Source organism: Oncorhynchus tshawytscha, linkage group LG08 (assembly GCF_018296145.1).
Source record: "Oncorhynchus tshawytscha isolate Ot180627B linkage group LG08, Otsh_v2.0, whole genome shotgun sequence".
Taxonomy (NCBI): domain Eukaryota; kingdom Metazoa; phylum Chordata; class Actinopteri; order Salmoniformes; family Salmonidae; genus Oncorhynchus; species Oncorhynchus tshawytscha.
The window spans coordinates 57822238-57843107 of record NC_056436.1 but is presented as its reverse complement, the minus strand read 5'-3'; the positions used below and the strand labels follow the sequence as shown (position 1 = coordinate 57843107).

Genomic DNA, 20870 nt, shown 5'->3' with positions numbered 1-20870 from the left:
AAACTCCATCCTACCAAAAAAGGTGAATATTTCAGACAGTCTTTTCAAACAGCTTTTACACTAAAAGGGCCTTATCATCATTTTCACAATTTCACAGTATTATTCCAACCTCATAGTGTGGAAGTACAGTGCATTCGGAAAGTATTCAGACCCCTTGACTTTTTCCACATTTTGTTACATTACAACCTTATTCAAAAGTTGATGAAATACATTTTTTTCCCTCATCAATCTACACACAATAACCCATAATGACAAAGTGAAAATACTTTTTTAGACATTTTTGCAAATGTATTAAAAATAAAAAACAGAAACTTGTTTACATAAGTATTCAGAGATTTTTCTAAGAGACTCGAAATTGAGCTCAGGTGCATCCTGTTTTCATTGATCATCCTTAAGATAGTTCTACAACTTGATTGGAGTCCACCTGTGGTAAATTCAATTGATTGGACATGATTTGGAAAGGCACACATCTGTCTAAATAAGGTCCCACAGTTGGCAGTGCATGTCAGAGCAAAAACCAAGCCATGAGGTCAAAGGAATTGTCAGTAGAGCTCCGAGACAGGATTGTGTCGAGGCACAGATCTGGGGAAGGGGACCAAAACATTTCTATAGCATTGAAGATCCCCCAAGAACACAGTGGACTCCATCATTCCTAAATGGAAGATGTTAGGAACCACCAAGACACTTCCTGGAGCTGGCTGCCCGGCCAAACTGAGCAATCGGGGGAGAAGGGCCATGGTCAGGGAGGTGAACAAGAACGTGATGGTCACTCTGACAGAGCTCCAGAGTACCTCTGTGGAGATGGGAGAACCTTCCAGAAGGACAACCATTTCTGCAGCACTCCACCAATCAGGCCTTTATGGTAGAGTGGCCAGATGGAAGTCACTCCTCAGTAAAAGGCATGACAGCTCGCTTGGAGCTTGCCAAGAGGCACCCGAAGGACTCTGACCAAAAGAAACAAGATTTTCTGGTCTGATGAAACCAAGATTGAACTCTTTGGCCTGAATGCCAAGTGTCATGTCTGGAGGAAACCTGGCACCATCCCTATGGTGAAGCATGGTGGTGGCAGCATCATGCTGTGGGAATGTTTTTCCGCAGCAGGGACTGGTTGACTAGTCAGGATCGAGGGAAAGATGAACTGAGCAAAATACAGAGATCTTTAAAAAGAAAGGAGAGGACCAAGGCACTCTTCATATAATTGAAATGCCTTAATTTGTATGGCATGTTCAATATTTATTTTTGATGACCAATTTACCCTTTTTACCAAAGAGCACCTTCTGTCTACCAAAATCTACTATTGTTTACCTTAGCAGCGCTTCCCTTCCTCATTTTTTTTTCTACAGAGAGATCCTGGTTCACCTTCCAACAGGACAACAACCCTAAGCACACAGCCAAGACAACGCAGGTGTGGCTTTGGGGCAAGTCTCTGAATTTCCTTGAATGGCACAGCCAGAGCCCAGACTTGAACCCGATTGAACGTCTCTGGAGAGACCTGAAAATAGCTGTGCAGGGACGCTCCCCATCAAACCTGACAGAGTTTGAGAGGATCTGAGAGATGAATGGGAGAAACTCCCCAAATACAGGTGTGCCAAGCTTGTAGTGTCATACCCAAGAAGACCTGAGGGTGTAATCGCCCAGGCACTTTAACAATGTACTGAGTAAAGGGTCTGAATGCTTATATAAATTAAATCTTTCCGTTTTTTATTTGTAATAAATTTGCACACATTTCTAAACCTGTTTTTGCTTTGTCATTATGGGGTATTCTGTGTAGATTGATTAGGGGGGAGGGGCAATTTAATACATTTCAGATGAAGGCTGTAATGTAACAATGTGGGAAAAGTTAAGGGCCTCCACTGGACCTCAAATAACACGGTTGAGTGTCTAAAAGAAACAAGTCCATGGTACCAGGCCATGGTAAGAAAGATTTGGTTGGGGGGCCCCACACCTCGCAAAAAAACATTTAGGTGGCCCCCCTCTTGATGGCAGAGAAACATTTTAGTACATTTCTTGCAATTATACACATTTTGCCATGGGGCAGAAAGAATAAAAAATCTGCAGTTTCCTGCAGCTCTACCCATTTTGCCATGACTTACGACATGTTAATATATCTGAGTGACAATGACTAACAAAATCAAGGGGATCCCCCTAGAGGTCAGGGCCCCAGGGCACGTGCCCGGTCTGTATTCGGGCATGATTACTACAAGTTTACATAGCTGGCTAGACTAGTTACCGATCTGAAAATTGTTAGCTGACATCGATGGCTAATTGAATGACATAAGAGAAACTGCTGATGCACAACCACATGTTGTGAAGCTGTTCCCCAGTGATGTACTGGGCCGTACGCACTACCCTCTGTAGCACCTTATGGTCAGATAACCGAGCCGTTGCCATACCAGGCTGTGATGCAACCAGTCAGGATGCTGTCAATGGTGCAGCTGTATAACTTTTTGAGGATCTGGGGACCCATGCCACATCTTTTCGGTCTCTTGAGGGGGAAAAGGTTTTGTCGTGCCCTCTTCACGACTGTCTTGGTGTGTTTGGACCATGATAGTTTGTTGGTGATGTGGACACCAAGGAACTTGAAAGTCTCGACCCGCTCCACTACAGCCCCATTGATGTTAATGGTGGCCTGATCGTCCCGCCTTGTCCTGTAATCCACGATCAGCTCCTTTGTCTTGCTCAGATTGAGAGAGAGCTTGTTGTCCTGGCACCACAATGCCAGTTCTCTGATCTCCTCCCTATAGGCTGTCTCATCGTTGTCGGTGATCAGGCCTACCACTGTTGTGTCGTCAGCAAACTTAATGGTGTTGGAGTCATGTTTGGCCACACAGTCGTGGGTGAACAGGGAGTACCGGAGGGGACTAAGTACACACCCCTGAGGGGCCCCAGTGTTGAGGATCAGCTTGGGAGACGTGTTGTTGTTACCACCTGGGTGCGGCCCGTCATGAAGTCCAGGATCCAGTTGCAGAGGGAGGTGTTTAGTCCCAGGGTCCTTAGCTTAGAGATGAGCTTCATGGGCACTATGGTGTTGAACGCTGAGCTGTAGTCAATGAACAGCATTCTCACATAGGTGTTCCTTTTGTCCAGGTGGGAAAGGGCAGTGTGGAGTGCGAAAGAGATTGCTTCATCTGTTGACCTGTTGGAGCGGTATGAGAATTGGAGTGGGTCTAGGGTATCCTGGAGGATGCTGTTGATGTGAGCCATGACCAGCCTTTCAAAGCACTTCATGGCTACCGACATGAGTGCTACGGGGCGGTAATAATTTAGGCAAGATACCTTCACTTCCTTGGGCTCAGGGACTCTAGTGGCTTGAAACATGTAGGTATTACAGACTCGGTCAGGGAGAGGTTGAAAATGTCAGTGAAGACACTTGCCAGATGGTTGGCGCATGCTTTAAATTAAGTACACGTCCTGGTAATCCATCTGGCCCCGTGGCTCCCATCAGCTACTGAGGGCGTTATCACACAGTCATTCAGAACAGCTGGTGCTCTCGTGCATGCTTCAATGTTGCTTGCTTCGAAGCGAGCATAAAAGGCATTTAGCTCGCCTGGTAGGCTCACGTCACTGGGAAGCTCGCATCTGGGTTTCCCTTTGTAGCCTGTAATAGTTTTCAAGCCCTGACACATCCGACAAGCGTCGGAGCCGGCGTAGTAGGATTCAATCTTAATCCTGTATTGATGCTTTGCTTGTTTGATGGTGTGTCTGAGGACATAGCGGGATTTCTTCTAAGTGTCCAGATTAGTTTCCCGCTCCTTGAAAGCGGCAGCTCTAGCCTTTAGCTCGATGCAGATGTTGCCTGTAATCTATGGCTTCTGGTTGGGATATGTACATACGGTCTTATTGATGAAGCCGATGACTAAGGTGGTATACTCCTCAATACCATTGGATGAATCCCGGAATATATTCCAGTCTGTGCTAACAAAACAGCCCTGTAGCATAGCATCTGCGTCATCTGACCACTTTTTTATTGACCGAGTCACTGGTGCTTCCCGTTTTAGTTTTTGCTTGTAAGCAGGAATCAGGAGGATCGAATTATGGTCAGATTTGTCAAATGGAGGGCGTGGGAGAGCTTTGTATGCATCTCTGTGTGTGGAGTAAAGGTTGTCTATATTTTTTTACCTCTGGTTGCACACGTGACATGCTGGTGAAAATGTTGTAAAACTGATTTAAGTTTGCCTCCATTAAAGTCCCCGGCCACTAGGAGCGCCGCTTCTGGATGAACATTTTCTTGTTTGCTAATGGCCTTTTAGAGTTGGTTTAGTGAGGTCTTAGTATAATAATATAGATGAGAACTCTCTCGGTAGACAGTGTGGTCTACAGCTTATCGTAAGGTACTTTACCTCAGGCAAGCAATACCTCAAGACTTTTTTAATATTAGACATCACGCACCAGCTGTTGTTGACAAAAAGACACACACCCCCACCCTTCGTCTTACCAGATTGTATAGATACTAGTGTCCAGATAAGTCCAGGCAGAGAGAGACCATCGTTCTGGGCAATATTAAAGAGATATGGGAAATAAGGCCAGGATTATAGAACATAACACTTTTAAATCTAGTTCGATAACACTTTTAATATTGGTTTATAAAATGGATCTGGCCGCAGTTTGGGAGGAGTTGGAGAGGGGAGCAAAGCTGGTTTGGTTGGTCTGATGGGTGATACATTTCCAGACGTGTCAGAGATTCAGGATGTTCTTTGTCTGCAATCTCACAAAGGTGGACATGACTTCTGGGAAGAGCGCAGTTTGAAGAACACAGTCAGTCATGTGCTCATCTAATGACATGATCTCGATCTATCCAGTTGTGTATTTCCCCCCCAACGGTTTAAATACAATTCTTCATTGTTAATGGGAAGAACTGGTTTGTATACTCATTGAGGGCAGTGGTCATTAGGCGACACATCCAGAAAAACAAAGTCAATTTTGGGAAACAGTCCAAGCACACTTCTAAAACATAAAGCAAAAGGAAAGTGATTATGCGGGTGCCTGTGCGTGTGTGTGTGCGTGCAGGTGCTTAAGCGTGTCAGTCCCGGGTCAAAGTGCTAAAGGGCGCCCTACCTAGTGGTGGTACATTTCCCTCAGTAAGCCACTACACTGCTTCCTCAGTCCCTATACTGACCGAGGACTGAGGGAGAGAGGAGACGATAAGCTAAATCAATGAATCACACAAAATGATTCTGCAGGAGTAAAAGTTCTGAGTGAATCGTTCCAGTGGTGGACTGGGTCACAGAGGGCTACCTCAGGGACACAATTGGTCTGGGTTATAGTGAACTGAACTAGAACGAAACGACCTGACTTGAACCCGGGAATAAGTAGGATCATGGCAGAATCTCCTGTAGGGGTGTACAAGAGGAGGGACACAATCACAGCTCTACCTCTGTACTATTCAGGACACCTGCTGAAGAAATACACTGGAGAGAAAGTAAGGAGGTAGAGAATGGTGGAGTGGGAATAAGGAATCGTAGAGAGAGAGAATGACAGACTGTAAGCACGAGGGAGAGAGGAGAGAATGAAAAGGATAGTGAACTTATCAAAGTTAGATTTAGAATTAGGTATGTTTACTGTATCAAGTAAAGCTGTTGGGCATGTCTCTGCTCGTATAGAGTAGTGGACTTCCTTTTGATTCTGGTTTGACAATTTCCAGGACTTCAAGAAATGTTATGGAGAGCTCCGTGGATCTACAATCTTTCTGTACACAGACCAGATGCACGACACAGTAAGAGAATAGCTGCATTCATCTAATCTCTCAGTTTTATTGTACTTGAATCAAGTATTGGAATCGATCTATGGCTTGACTAATCAGATATGCAATTCCCTGTCAGTACTCAGAGAAACTGGACCTTCAGATGTTGAAGTCGATGGTGATGGATGCTCCCTATCAAAAGAACAGGTCGACCATCTACACTCTCACCCTGTCCAATGAGGAAGTGCAGCTTAAGGTAATTTATGTTACATTCAGTCATATTGCTGACACTACTATACATAATGTCTTACTGGCAAATAGTCATATAAAATGTGTTGTGCAATAGTGCAGCCATAACAGGCATCTGGGGCAGGAGTAATAACTGTTGATATCTGATGTAGGTGGATAACCCCAACACAGGAGAGGAGTGGAGAGGTTTCATCATGACTGTGGCCACTGTAAGTATAACACACACGTTAAATACTTATTTTGACCCACATTCCTTGGAGGTAAGTATCAAGAGAGAATTTCCAGATTAAACTAAAGAGCAAAGCAAGCTTGCAATTTGTTTCACTGGTGCGTGATTACAGGCAGAGAGAAAAAATATAAACCTTAGTATTATGCATCTTTTGTGGATGATGATACTGATGATGATGATGTGCCCTGCAGAGGGAGATCCCCAGTAAGCTGCAGCTGCTCCCAGGTCAGATACTGAGGCTGGAAGAGGTTCTGTCTGAGGAGCAGAAGAGACAGGCCGCCTGTTCTCCTCTGCTTACCACCACCTACCCTATCCATCCCTCCTCCTCCCCAGGCAACACATATGACAACACCCTCAATGGAATCCCCCTGTGAGTATTGTCGTGTTTCGGTTCCTTTTTTTATATTAAAATATTGTTCTCTCCCCATCTCCTCTCAGCCTCTTTTCTCCTCCTCCCTCCAGCTGTTTCTTCCCCGTGTCTCGTCAGAAGGCAGAGAACATGTTGAAAGAGAACACAGAGTACGGCAACATCATCCTCCGTCCCTCAACCGACAACACTAACTACGCCATCACCTTGAGACAGGACAACCCCAGGTCTTGAGCTTTAACACCTTACCCCCGAAGCCTGACCTTTAACCGCAGACACCAACGCCCTGTAACTCCTGTTACTTACAGACCTCAAGTATTTCACCGTCCACTAAACAAACCTGTATTGACAACAGCAGCCTTACCCTCTAAGAAAACAGTGTCTGTGGTTGAGGGAGTAGGGAGGAGACATTCTGAGTACTCTTAAGACTCACCGGACTCTTTCTATCTTTCAGTGGCCCGGTGATGAAGAGCTACAAAGTGCTTTCCGTAGACAAAGGCTTCGTCATAGAACTCAATTCCCCGGTGAGTCCTGCTCCTCCAGCCGGACTCTCATCCTATCAGGATGGGCTCAAAACATAGCACTGATATGAAAGACGACACTCCATATAAGCTCAGTGCCTTGACCAGGCTGTCAAGTTGTTTTTGTGAAATGACATGTTTGTCATATGCCTGCCTCCAATATGAGGTAACTTCCTAATGCATCTGTTTCATCAGGTGACTGTCCCTTCCCTGGCGGCAGTGATAGACCACTTCCTGATGGAGACAGAGTTCCGTCTGCAACCATACCTGGTTCCGCAGACCTACGACACCTGCATTGGTGAGAGAGCATCACAACTCCGCAAATAACTTGATTCCCCACCAATGCTCCCTCAAAAACATTTCAGCACTGAGCAAATTTCAGGTCTGCTGAGCGCAAACTTGAATGTTGTGAAAATTCTGTGCAACTTCCAGGGTGCGTTCACTGTGAACACCGAGGCTGTACCCGCTTTAATTTACAGTTTTAGACAGTGGTCAACTAGGCTACTGTGGCTATTTGATCATATTGTAGGCCTACCAGTGGCCTACCATCAAAAACAATGGAGAAAATGGATCTCATAACATTTTGCCATGGAAATAGCTGTTCTATCATTCAGCCTACAGTAGCAGCCAATGTGTGGTGTTCAATGTAGGCCTACATTCCATGAGACTTTAAAAAAAAAATATGTAGGGTTTAACATTAACCTGTTAATCCACTTTTACTTCAGACAAGGTGACTGCAAATGTTGTGTTTGATGCAAACAAACCACTTTACAAAATACAATGCATTATTATTACAGAAAATCTGACAAATTATGCTACCCTCAGGCTATTGGATATTTATCTTATTCAAGCCCGTCTCAAAATACAACACTGCTTCTTTAAGACAAAAAAGCTCTTCACCTGACTTGCTTTTCAAAGATGTCTAGAAATGTACATATTTTGTGTTCTTGTAGGAAGCAATCACTCCCCTATTGCTGACTACAAATGATCTATAACTGGGCTAAGAACTCACTAACTCGCAAGGGATATGAACAAATGTGCACGTGGTTACATGCAGCTCTCACTTTGATCTCAAAACAAGCAAATCTACTCAGAAGCTCTCATGCTGTAAACACAGTCCAGTTCAAAGTGAATGGTATAGATCCATATATGGCAATGGCCTATTTGAATACAGGCCTACTGCATCTCTGATTGGTTACAGCGCACCCGTCTGTGTAGAGTACCCGCTGAGTTGTGCCTGTCATTGCAATAGAATCCAACTCTGGTGCGTTCTGCCTACAACAAAATCTCTTGCATAGTTTTGTATAGTAAGTTTGGCATCGTTAATTTTGTTTTGATATGTTGCATTGAAAGTGGCTATTACTGCATTGATTCAATCATAGTACAGGGCAATGTTGATTAAATAAGGGGGGAAATCTAGAAAGTTGAGTAAAGTTCAATCTCACGCTTCTCTGCGCAGACTGATATTTCTTCTGTGCAGCTCCCCCTGGACACATACACAGCTTAAAGGGAACATTGTTCACCACTTATGGCTAAACCTATCCCAGTAATGATCATATCATTTCTCCTGTATCATACAGTGTAACTTGTGCCCATCAGAGCTGCCACCCGAAAAGCCCACTTTGCCATCCAAAACAGTCCCGAGGGCAAGAGTGGCACCGATGATCCACACACAGTCCCTGGCCTGGGACATCCCTCCATCCTATCCCATTCCCCTAATTCCAACCAAAGCCACGGAGGCAGGGAATGAATATCAGGACACAGATGACGTATCAGGTGTGTCTCAGTAAGCTTCAGAGCATCAGTGTGTTTACAATCGATGTGGGTGAAGTCCCAGACTTGTACTTTAAACTTCTCTTCTGTCTGTCTCTACTCTCTGTCGCTCTACTCTCCAGGCCCCGAACCTAAAGATCTGCATCAGGAGCTTCGCATAGCAGTACAGAAGAGGAAGGAACAGATCTACACTGGGTCACCGTTTTTACACCCTATACAAAAATAACACGCCCCAACAGCAGTACCGTCAAACTGTCAGAGGAAAACGCCCTCCAGTGTAATCTTGTCTAAATCCCCACGTAGCTACGTCATCTACTGTATCTAGCATGGTTTTATGTCTGACATAAATAGGTGAGGCACTATACAAGCAGGGGACTTTGTACCATCAAGTCCCAATGGCAAGGCAACATTCTGAAAATCCTCCGTGTGCCAACGCGTGAAGAACGGGCTTCAGTGAATGACATCTAATTCAAACTACTTTTTCAAATAAGCCCCACAAAAAGAGAAACAAATCAAGTTTAAACTGTAGTGATATGTAAATATCGTCTTGTTTGTATTGTTTGAATCATGCTGGCTTTTTAAAATTTATTTTTTACAGCTCATGCTTCTCTCGAGTTGAAAATAACACAATGTTATATAGATTCTGTGTAATATCATTTTGCATAAAAATGAACTGGCCTAGATGTCTGTGAATGGTTAATCTTTACACACACATTCAGAAATGGACTACCACGCCAATGCTTCAGGGACATTGAGTAAATGTATTTTCCAAGTCACGCGCAAGAGTCAACCAACATAATTCTGTTTCAAACACTATAACATCATTTTTTTCAATAATTATCTAATATAAGCATTTTTTGTATCATAGGTCAAAGGTTAAAGGATTTTTATCACTCAAAATAATGACAGCAGGGTTGTGAAAAAGAAAGCAAAATGATGTTAACGTTTCCCTCTTCATCCATCCAAAAGTATCTGCTCTCAGAGCCTCAGTGCTAGTTTGACAACCTCTCCCCCTCTCATTCCCACTGGACAGGCGACAGCAAATATGGCAATTGCCCACAAAGCAGTTTCCACCCTATTGCTTTTACCCACCTTGCAGCCAGTACCATGTCTAACTCCCTCCATCCCTGAATACTGTACCCGTACTATTTCAGTGCCCCAGTAAGACATCATCAAATAAACAAATGAACAATAAAATAATTTAACATTGCAGGATAAAAAAAAAAGCAATAAATTAACACGTTTGTTTCTCAATCCTCTGCCGTCGCCGTGGCTACTTCTCTAAGAGCGAAAGCTGAAGGATCCTCTCCAGCTCCTCCGCTTCCTGCTGCCTCACCCTGTAACAGGAAACATAAGTCAATTGGCACAGAAACTGGAAGTCAATCACCTAAAATCCTTTTCCTTCCATCCTATTAATGCCCCTCTCCATGACTATGCTCAAAATTTCTAGGATGGGTTCCTCTCCTCATCCTCTTGTCAGAGAACAATGGATGAACAAAGCAAGAAAACCCCTCTCTCACCTGTCCATTTTTTCCTGCTCCCTGCACGAGAGTTCCATGGCGATGCGTAGCTGCTCGTCAAAGCTGTTCACCACGGAAAACGCTCCCGGCATCCGGGGCTCAGCCACTGAGCTGTAGGAGGGAGGGGAGTTGGCTCCGGGGTCCGACGGAGAGACTGACAGGGGAGATGCGGGATCTCCTTCCTCACCACCAGCCAATGAGATCGACATGGACTCCTGGATCACCCTATCAGAGAGAGGTAGCGGGAGGACAGTTTAAAAAGGCCTTGTAATACATAATACAAGCCTTGTAATACATGATCTAACATGGACATGGACAAGGGGAAAATGGAGGTAGGATTTCTCACCTCTCCAGCTGAGAGTCGTCCTCATACAGTGGTGACTGTATGTGCCCAGAAACAGGACGACTGTTAGTCAGAGCTTCCCATATAGTCACCTACAGAGAGAGGCATTATTATGCATGTCTTGTACTTACTGAACTTCCATGGCAATCATCATGAAAACCTGAAGCTGATAAATATATAAGATATGGATCAATGACTTATATTAAACAATGGATTTGCCAGCTCTAAAAACACACTTATTTCCTGTCTCACCTGGTCGCTTTCTGTCCCTGCATCCAATAGGCTCTGCTGGATGGCAAACTGCAGCAAGTTATCATCCTCATCTCTCATTGGCTCGCTGCGGCCCGGACCAAGAGTGGTGTAGTCCGGGGGTGGTTGAAAAACAGAGGGGTCCACCTCGCAGTGAAAGGGAGGGGGGGCCTGCCCTGCGAGCAGATGGACGCGGAGTTAGCGTGTGTGTGTGTGTGTGTATGTATATGTATGTGTGTATGTGCGTGCGTGGTTACCAGCCTCGGGGGCCTCCTCTGGTGTGTGTACAGTGACAGAGCTGACAGGCTCATCACAGCCACACAGGTTACTGAAGGTCACTCTAGCATTCAACACATGGAACAGAGGGATCTCTGAGAGAGAAAGAAAGAGAGATGTATGGGTAAACCACTTCTCCAATCTTTTTGGCTCTATAACAAAGAATAAAGAGCAAAAACATATACAGGATCAAATACAAAATCTTAGAATCAACTATTAAAGACTACCAGAACCCACTGGATTCTCCAATTACCTTGAATGAGCTACAGGACAAAATAAAAACCCTCCAACCCAAAAAGGCATGTGGTGTTGATGGTATCCTTAATGAAATGGTCAAATATACAGACAACAAATTCCTATTGGCGATACTAAAACTCTTTAATACCAGCCTTAGCTCTGGCATCTTCCCCAATATTTGGAACCAAGGACTGATCACCCCAATCTACAAAAGCGGAGACAAATTTGACCCCAATAACTACCGTGGGATATGCGTCAACAGTAACCTTGGGAAAATCCTCTGCATTATCATTAACAGCAGACTCGTACATTTCCTCAATGAAAACAATGTACTGAGCAAATGTCAAATTGGCTTTTTAGCAAATTACTGTAAAACAGACCATGTATTCACCCTGCACACCCTAATTGATAACCAAACAAACCAAAACAAAGGCAAAGTCTTCTCATGCTTTGTTGATTTCACAAAAGCCTTAGACTCAATTTGGCTTGAGGGTCTGCTATACAAATCGATGGAAAGTGGTGTTGGGGGGGTAAAACATACGACATTATAAAATCCATGTACACAAATAAGTGTGCGGTTAAAATTGGCAAAACACACACATTTCTTCCCACAGGGCCGTGGGGTGAGACAGGGATGCATCTTAAGCCCCACCCTCTTCAACATATATATCAACGAATTGGCGCGGGCACTAGAAAAGTCTGCAGCATCCGACCTCACCCTACTAGAATCTGAAGTAAAATGTCTACTGTTTGCTGATGATCTGGTGCTTTTGTCACCAACCAAGGAGGGCCTACAGTTGTACCTAGATATTCTGCCAGACCTGGGCCCTGACAGTAAATCTCAGTAAGACCAAAATAATGGTTATCCAAAAAAAGGTCCAGTCGCCAGGACCACAAATACAAATTCCATCGAGACACCATTGCCCTAGAGCACACAAAAAACTATACATACCTTGGCCTAAACATCAGCGCCACAGGTAACTTCCACAAAGCTGTGAACGATCTGAGAGACAAGGCAAGAAGGGCATTCTATGCCATCAAAAGGAACATAAAATTCAACATACCAATTAGGATCTGGCTAAAATGGTTGTGCCCTTTATGGTTGTGAGGTCCCTTTATGGTTGTGAGGTCGGGGGTCTGCTCACCAACCAAGAATTCACAAAATGGGACAAACACCAAATTGAGACTCTGCATACAGAATTCTGCAAAAATATCCTCTGTGTACAATGTAGAACACCAAATAATGCATGCAGAGCACAATTAGGCCGATAACCACTAATTATCAAAATCCAGAAAAAAAGTCATTAAATTCTACAACCACCAAAAAGGAAGCGATTCCCAAACCTTCCATAACAAAGCCATCACCTACAGAGAGATGAACCTGGAGAGAAGTCCCCTAAGCAAGCTGGTCCTGGGGCTCACAAACACAAAAACACCCCACAGAGCCCCAGGACAGCAGCACAATTAGACCCAATCAAAATCATGAGAAAACAAAAAGATAATTACTTGAAACATTGGAAAAAATTAACAAAGAAACAGAGCAAACTAGAATGCTATTTGGCCCTAAACAGAGAGTACACAGTGTCAGATTATCTGACCACTGTGACTGACCCAAACTTAAGGAAAGCTTTGGCTATGTACAGACTCAGTGAGCATAGCTGTGCTATTGAGAAAGGCCGTCGTAGGCAGACATGGCTCTCAAGAGAGGACAGACTATGTGCACACTGCCCACAAAATGAGGTGGAAACTGAGCTGCATTTCCTAACCTCCTGTCCAATGTATGACCATATTAGAGACATATTTCCCTCAGATTACACAGAACCACAAAGAATTTGAAAACAAACCCAATTTTGATAAACTCCCATATCTACTGTGTGAAATTCCACAGTGTGCCATCACAGCAGCAACATTTGTGACCTGTTACCACAAGAAAAGGGCAACCAGTGAAGAACAAACACCATTGTAAATACAACCCATATTTATGCTTATTTATTAACCCTTGTGACCCTTAACCATTTGTACATCGTTAAAACACTGTATATACAGTGCCTTGCGAAAGTATTCGCCCCCCTTGAACTTTGCGACCTTTTGCCACATTTCAGGCTTCAAACATAAAGATATAAAACTGTATTTTTTTGTGAAGAATCAACAACAAGTGGGACACAATCATGAAGTGGAACGACATTTATTGGATATTTCAAACTTTTTTAACAAATCAAAAACTGAAAAATTGGGCGTGCAAAATTATTCAGCCCCCATAAGTTAATACTTTGTAGCGCCACCTTTTGCTGCGATTACAGCTGTAAGTCGCTTGGGGTATGTCTCTATCAGTTTTGCACATTGAGACTGAAAATTTTTCCCATTCCTCCTTGCAAAACAGCTCGAGCTCAGTGAGGTTGGATGGAGAGCATTTGTGAACAGCAGTTTTCAGTTCTTTCCACAGATTCTCGATTGGATTCAAGTCTGGACTTTGACTTGGCCATTCTAACACCTGGATATGTTTATTTTTGAACCATTCCATTGTAGATTTTGCTTTATGTTTTGGATCATTGTCTTGTTGGAAGACAAATCTCCGTCCCAGTCTCAAGTCCTTTGCAGACTCCATCAGGTTTTCTTCCAGAATGGTCCTGTATTTGGCTCCATCCATCTTCCCATCAATTTGAACCATCTTCCCTGTCCCTGCTGAAGAAAAGCAGGCCCAAACCATGATGCTGCCACCACCATGTTTGACAGTGGGGATGGTGTGTTCAGGGTGATGAGCTGTGTTGCTTTTACGCCAAACATAACATTTTGCATTGTTGCCAAAAAGTTCAATTTTGGTTTCATCTGACCAGAGCACCTTCTTCCACATGTTTGGTGTGTCTCCCAGGTGGCTTGTGGCAAACTTTAAACGACACTTTTTATGGATATCTTTAAGAAATGGCTTTCTTCTTGCCACTCTTCCATAAAGGCCAGATTTGTGCAATATACGACTGATTGTTGTCCTATGGACAGAGTCTCCCACCTCAGCTGTAGATCTCTGCAGTTCATCCAGAGTGATCATGGGCCTCTTGGCTGCATCTCTGATCAGTCTTCTCCTTGTGTGAGCTGAAAGTTTAGAGGGACGGCCAGGTCTTGGTAGATTTGCAGTGGTCTGATACTCCTTCCATTTCAATATTATCGCTTGCACAGTGCTCCTTGGGATGTTTAAAGCTTGGGAAATCTTTTTGTATCTAAATACGGTTTTAAACTTCTTCACAACAGTATCTCGGACCTGCCTGGTGTGTTCCTTGTTCTTCATGATGCTCTCTGCGCTTTTAACGGACCTCTGAGACTATCACAGTGCAGGTGCATTTAGACTTGATTACACACAGGTGGATTGTATTTATCATCATTAGTCATTTAGGTCAACATTGGATCATTCAGAGATCCTCACTGAACTTCTGGAGAGAGTTTGCTGCACTGAAAGTAAAGGGGCTGAATAATTTTGCACGCCCAATTTTTCAGTTTTTGATTTGTTAAAAAAGTTTGAAATATCCAATAAATGTCGTTCAACTTCATGATTGTGTCCCACTTGTTGTTGATTCTTCACAAAAAAATACAGTTTTATATCTTTATGTTTGAAGCCTGAAATGTGGCAAAAGGTCGCAAAGTTCAAGGGGGCCGAATACTTTCGCAAGGCACTGTATATGTAATATGACGTTTGTAATGTCTTTATTGTTTTGAAACTTCTGAATGTGGAATGTTAATTTTTATAGTTTATTATCTACCTCACTTGCTTTGGCAATGTTAACACGTTTCCCATGCCAATAAAGCCCATTGAATTGAATTGTAGAGAGAGAGATGTGAGGTGGCAAGGGTGAAGAGAACGGAAATCTTCAAACTCTCGTCACTTTGTTTCAGCCTAAATTGTAAAGCGCTTCCTTTTTCTTCTGATAGCACCTCCTCCTCTCAATGTCCTCTCTCTGGGACTGTATGTTTCAGATCCTGACCCCAGCCTAGGAGGTATGGCCTAGGGGGCAGTTTAGGTATTAAACCTCACCTATTTTGACAGGGAAGCCGGGAGGCAGGCTCAGGGTGATGAAATCACGTAGTTTGGCAAAGTGGGCGTTAGAGATGGCCATTAGGTCAATGATGGGCGTGACCTGCTCAGCCAATGACAGAGGGTGAGCCTCACTCAACCACAGATGGGCCTTAAACCTAGAGACAGAGCACGAGAGAGACACTTGCATTAAACATGGTGATGATATTGTGCTTGACTGTGCGTTTGCTATGGTTATCCCTGTTCTCTGTTGCCACAGCAACAGCGGTACCTCTGGACCTTGCTGGTGAGCTCCACAGGACGTCCGATGTCTCGTTCGTTGAGTTGGAACTCTGGGTCAAAGTATTCCTCAGCTGTGATGGCTGTGGGGTTATGGGGGCTGGCATACTGACACACATTACTCTGAGAGACATGGGGAGAGAGACACACCAATGAGCATGTCCATCTGTCAGTCCATCAAAGCACCTATCCACCACATACAACTTGAGGTGATGGTGTGTCTTTGAGAAACTCACCCCATTATGAGCGGTATGCTGCTCAGCTATCCCCAGGAAGGACTGAAGAGGAGTCTTGGTGCCTGGGAGGACAGGAGGGTTAGAACCACACTGTGGGTGTATGTATACTATGAACAAATTAAAGATAAGAGTGTTCTGTGTACCTTTGCTCTTGGACTTGTCCTGGTCTGACAGGTGCTCTGTTCTTGACCGAGTCACCAACTCCACATTAGTGGCGCTGTATACCTGAAACAAACCAAAGAAAAAAGTATTTTAAATGCCAACAAACTAATTTTTTATGAGAAGCATTTTTAAAGTCCAATAGAGTCTCTGGGCTCACCTTTGCTTCGTAGCCGCTGACTGCCTCACTCTTCTCAGAGCGCCAGCCCCAAATGCCAGACTTGTTCCTGTGCAGTAAAGAGCAGGAGAGAAGCATAATGAGAGAGACCAGGTAGGTGAGTATGTTGGCTGTGTGTGTGTTTGTGTGTGAAGTAGCTACCTCTTGAAGGCGATGTGTGTGTGTGTGTGTGTGTTACCTCTCGAAGGCGATGTCGCGTGTGTTGAGGTGTGTGGAGACGATGGGAGAGGTGAGTCTCTGGGCAGTGTTCTCCTGGGTGGGCAGCATGGCAGCCAGGAGAGATGGGGCATCCCGCGGGGAGAGAGACAGAGGCTCGGTGTACACTACCTGCTTGTCATGGTCCACCTCCATCACCATGGCACCATTCTCTATGGAAACAACACATTCCCATGGAGACAAAACACACATCACCATTCAACCGGTAGCTATGGAAACAACACAAACCACCATGAGGCTACTACGCATTCCAAAACAGAAATACAACAGATGAAACGCAGTGTGGAATAACTAGCCATATCACCAGTGTGTCATACCTTCGCCCTTAAAGATGTAGCTGCGACGGCCCTTGAGCCAGGTCATTTGCTCAAAGCCCAGCAGAGTGGTGTCAACCCGCAGACACGAGCCACTCTTCCACACACGGTACACATCACTGGGACACACCTTGGAGACCAGGGGAACTGAGCGAGGAAAGGAGGGGGAGATGGATGGGGAGAGGGGGACAGAGAATTTGTGGCATTAATACCAATGCAAACATTTCAGTGCATCACAGTGACAGTAGAATTGGGAGCTAATCCTCTGTGGGGTGCTGAAACCGACCACTGGGAGAACATCGGAAACTCACCCCAACTGGTGAACTCCCATTTCATCTCCACGTAAAAATCCCGGGCCTGAAAGACGGGAGTGTGTTTCAGGTATCTGTGCAATGGTGTATCTGATTGACAGGTGTGTTACCTTTGTGTGTTTTTTGTGGATGAACTGAAGACTGCAAATGGTTTTTCTTTAGTTATTTAAATCTTTATTTACCAAGTCAAGTCAGTTAAGAAAATTCTTATTTACAATGACGGCCTAGGAACAGTGGGTTAACTGCCTTGTTCAGGGTCAGAACGACAGATTTTTATCTTGTCAGCTTGGGGATTCGATCTAGCAACCTTTCGGTGTGTTACATTTACATTTTAGTCATTTAGCAGACACTTTTATCCAGTGTGACTTACAGGAGCAATAAGGGCACCGACAGATTTTTCCCTTAGTCGGCTCGGGTATTCAAACCAGCAACCTTTCAGTTACTGGCCCCAACGCGCTTAACCGCTACGCTACCGGTCTTACCTGTCTTAGCTTGTTGAGCAGTTCTGGGATGCCAGCCAGTCTCTCTGTGGCTCGCTTGAAGTCCCTGTACTGCAGCACCAGCTGACAAAGCTCGGGGTCCCCTGTGCTCACTGCCTCCTGCAAAACTGGACATAGGGTCATTCCATTTGATTTCAATCACTTTTTGACCGCACCCCCTTTTGAATTTAACATTTTCCATGCACACTTAGGCATGGTAGAAGTGGTCGGAAAGTAACTGTTTGTACCTAAATGCCAAAACATTCAGTAGCAAGAGGAGTTCAAAGTTGACCCATTTTTACACCCATTAAAGGTTACATTTTTATATTCTTTAAATGCTTTAAAATAAATTATAAAATAGTTTAACCTTGTTTGTAACCTTTTTTAAATGATTTCAAACTCAACCGTTAATATTTTCCAGTGATGAAGACTTGGATGTCTCATGGTGTTGTGGGGTTTGCAAAATGGGTCAACTTTGAACTCCTCTTGCTACTGAATGTTTTGGCATTTAGGTACAAACAGTTACTTTCCGACCACTTCTACCAAAAACTCAGATTTTTTTCATATATGTTGTAGCTTAGACCCTAGATTCAAGTAGCCATACCTTCAAAATCAGTTCGTTGTCACGCCTCCCTTGGAGTTGGGGAGAATTTTGTATTGGCCAAAATGGTTTGAATGGACCGCTGATTTATTGGATGTTACATTTCAACAACCCTCCCCCACATGCTTGTTGGTGCTACGTGTTCATCCCTTTTTACAGACCCGGAAGGACACATTTTGCAGAGTTGTTCCGTATGCTAGTTTGCAACCAGAAAACATAAGAGAACCTGGAGGAAAAAATTAATTCTGTTTTGCTAGAAGTGTGCTCTATGCACAAAATCGGCATACATATTTTGAATAGGTTTTAAAATAAGCGATTTCCCAGCCACTCTCGTGCACTGTCCCCAGTGGAGGAGCTATAGGAGGACAGGCTCATCGTAATGGCTGGAATGGAACAGTATCAAACACATGGAAACCATGTTTGGCTCTGTTCCATTAATTCCATTCCAGCCATTAATGAGTCTGTCCTCCTTTAGCTCATTACACCAGCTCCATCCAAGCAAGGCATTTGATTGGTTTGACGTGTTGCGAGGTGTCACTGATTTACAGCAGGCTAGGGAAGCTTGGTTTTCAATGAGGATATTAAGAATCTTATCTACATAATCTGTGGTGTTTGTGTTGTGCCCGCCCTCGGTTAAAACAGCCCATTTTAACTCATAGAAGTATATTTCATAACTAGGACTTACAGTATCCCTTCAGACCACTGCAATGTAGCTGGTACACCATTCAAATGTTAATTGAATCGACGTTTTAAGTGCCAATTACTTACACAAAGATGGCTGCTGGTCCACCTATGTCATCTTGAATGTCTGTTCTATTATCTATATTTCAATAGGTTTCCTATGGAAGACCGACTTATCTAAAACAACTGATATTCTAATTCAAGTCAACATTATCTGATGTGTGGACCTCCAACGATCTTTGTGGTACCATAGACTTCAAGGAGAGTAGGGCAGCTAAACGCCCTTTGAGAACCTTGATCTCCTGAATGTTTTGGCATTCAGGTCCAAAAAGTCACTTTCTGACCACTTCTACCATGGGCAAATATAAATATGTATGGAAAGTTTTGTTCAAACCAAAAGGTGTGCGGTCAAAACGTAATTGAACTCAAATGGAACGACCCCACAGACACACGATATTAACCCAGATAGCTATCCTTCAAACAGACTGCAATATAAATGACTCTGCTTTGTTTATGGAGAACACTATTCTTCCCAGTCATTCCCCAGTTTATACACTCACTAGTCCAACTCTGCGCGTTGCAGTGCGTCGGGTCTGCGCAGTGTCGGAGCAGCACACGGGTTGATTCAAGGTGGCCCAGACACACCGCCAGCTCTAGCGGGGTGCGCCCCCGCGGATCTAAACGCTCCACATTCTCCTGTGGAAAAACAGCCCTGGTGGGTCATGAAAGCCGGGCACGCCTCTCAGCGGTGCGGCAGCTGTTAAAATCAAAACAATGGCTGAAAAAGAAAAGAAACTTATGTTGCTACCTCCCGCCCCGTTGACCTACCTCGTTTTGCTGTAGTTCCCGTTCAAGCTCAATGTATTGGTTGTTCCAAACCAGAAAATGTAAAGGAAACGCCTCTTGAGCCATTGTTTTTCTATAGCTAGCTGCTAGCAAGCTAATGATGTTACCTAGCAACTTGCTGGCCAGCTGTCAGTGTTTCCCGTTACAGAAAACTTGTGATTTACAGCGGGAAGAAACGTGGAAGTACACGTGCACTAAATTAAAACGCAAGCTAGCGATATTCTACGGGATTAAACGGGTAACTAGCAACGTAGCTAACGCAATTAGCAAGAAGCTATGAGTATTACCGTTTGAAATACATGGCTAGCTAGCTCTCTTCTACCCGTTAGTCAGGTAAGCTAGCTAACTGGCTAAAATCATGACACTACTTGGCTAAAATCATGACAGTTCTTATTTTCCATTCCAGCTAGCTGGCTGACATCGCACGCCTGACCATGTCAACCATTAGTCTCGCAATGCCGGTTGTAACAAACGATGGACTCAAAAGTTCTGACGATGTGTTAGCTAGCAACTCCTATCATCACCCTCTCGCTTTCGCAATGTTTTTTTTTTTTATCCTGTGCTGTCAAAATAAGACCAATATACGGCCTATTTGGATTTCACATCCAGGTCACTCGAGTCATGATACATCCGATGATATCAATGCGTCTTTTCGGTGTTCATTCCAATCACAATATTCCAGGGAACAACAAAACCCAATTACAAACAGTCTAGTATTCTTAACAAAAACAGACCGCGGCATCTGCGACAAAATACACCCCAGTTTGTATTATTAATTTATTTTTCGCGTCGCTTCAGCTTATGGCTAGCAGTTGGAGGGAAGGGCGGGATGCATATTGCCATTCAATCGAAGGGGTACACAACTGCACTATCCCACTTTTACACCAGCTGCTTAGTAGTGTGGTGGTGGGGCCATGGTGAGAAAATCTCTTAACCTAATAAAGTAGGGATTACATGTATGCAGGCTTCAATTCTGGTCCTGGGGGACCCAGGCTCTTGTTCCAGCCCAGCATACCGAATTCACCTGACATTGGAACAAAAGTTGGCAAACCCTGTAGATCCCCCAGGACCATATTGCTCATCAATTAACCCAATGTTAAATGAG

The 20870-nt window shown here is 44.1% G+C and overlaps 2 protein-coding genes across 3 annotated transcripts; one reads left to right on the top strand and one right to left on the bottom strand.

Annotated features, from left to right (window-relative positions):
- The first annotated feature begins 5079 nt into the window (after positions 1-5079).
- On the top strand, positions 5080-9502 carry LOC112256250 (signal-transducing adaptor protein 1-like). Of its 2 annotated transcripts, XM_024429350.2 has the most exons (10): positions 5081-5419; positions 5642-5713; positions 5820-5936; positions 6082-6138; positions 6350-6528; positions 6621-6752; positions 6980-7049; positions 7242-7344; positions 8646-8822; positions 8942-9502. In XM_024429350.2, exons 1-10 carry the CDS (start codon positions 5318-5320, stop codon positions 9043-9045), a joined length of 1113 nt encoding a protein of 370 aa, XP_024285118.1. In that variant the 5' UTR covers positions 5081-5317; the 3' UTR covers positions 9046-9502. The 2 variants fall into 2 exon arrangements, with proteins under 2 accessions (XP_024285119.1, XP_024285118.1); XM_024429351.1 differs by lacking the exon at positions 8942-9502 and having other exon boundaries at positions 5080-5419; positions 8627-8714.
- Positions 9503-9560: 58 nt separating this feature from the next.
- On the bottom strand, positions 9561-20825 carry LOC112256248 (ankyrin repeat domain-containing protein 13D). The gene is made up of 16 exons (XM_024429349.2): positions 19748-20825; positions 19480-19615; positions 17641-17765; positions 17159-17204; positions 16851-16994; positions 16496-16685; positions 16300-16366; positions 16124-16205; positions 15981-16042; positions 15737-15867; positions 15466-15623; positions 11189-11302; positions 10935-11107; positions 10686-10774; positions 10340-10564; positions 9561-10156 (listed from the first exon to the last, which is right to left on the bottom strand). Exons 1-16 carry the CDS (start codon positions 19829-19831, stop codon positions 10093-10095), a joined length of 1890 nt encoding a protein of 629 aa, XP_024285117.1. The 5' UTR covers positions 19832-20825; the 3' UTR covers positions 9561-10092.
- Between the last annotated feature and the right edge of the window lie 45 nt (positions 20826-20870).

What these genes read in the sequence shown, in the direction of transcription:
- LOC112256250 (XM_024429350.2), top strand. Translation starts at nt 5,318, where the DNA reads ATGGCAGAATCTCCTGTAGGGGTGTACAAGAGGAGGGACACAATCACA. An exon ending in AGAAATACACTGGAGAGAAA is followed by an intron (nt 5,420 to 5,641) that starts GTAAGGAGGTAG and finishes GACAATTTCCAG; the next exon opens with GACTTCAAGAAATGTTATGG. An exon ending in TCATCATGACTGTGGCCACT is followed by an intron (nt 6,139 to 6,349) that starts GTAAGTATAACA and finishes TGTGCCCTGCAG; the next exon opens with AGGGAGATCCCCAGTAAGCT.
- LOC112256248 (XM_024429349.2), bottom strand. Translation starts at nt 19,831, where the DNA reads ATGGCTCAAGAGGCGTTTCCTTTACATTTTCTGGTTTGGAACAACCAA. An exon ending in CGGCTTCCCTGTCAAAATAG is followed by an intron (nt 11,303 to 15,465) that starts GTGAGGTTTAAT and finishes TTTCTCTCTCAG; the next exon opens with AGATCCCTCTGTTCCATGTG. An exon ending in CAGGGACAGAAAGCGACCAG is followed by an intron (nt 10,775 to 10,934) that starts GTGAGACAGGAA and finishes CTCTCTCTGTAG; the next exon opens with GTGACTATATGGGAAGCTCT.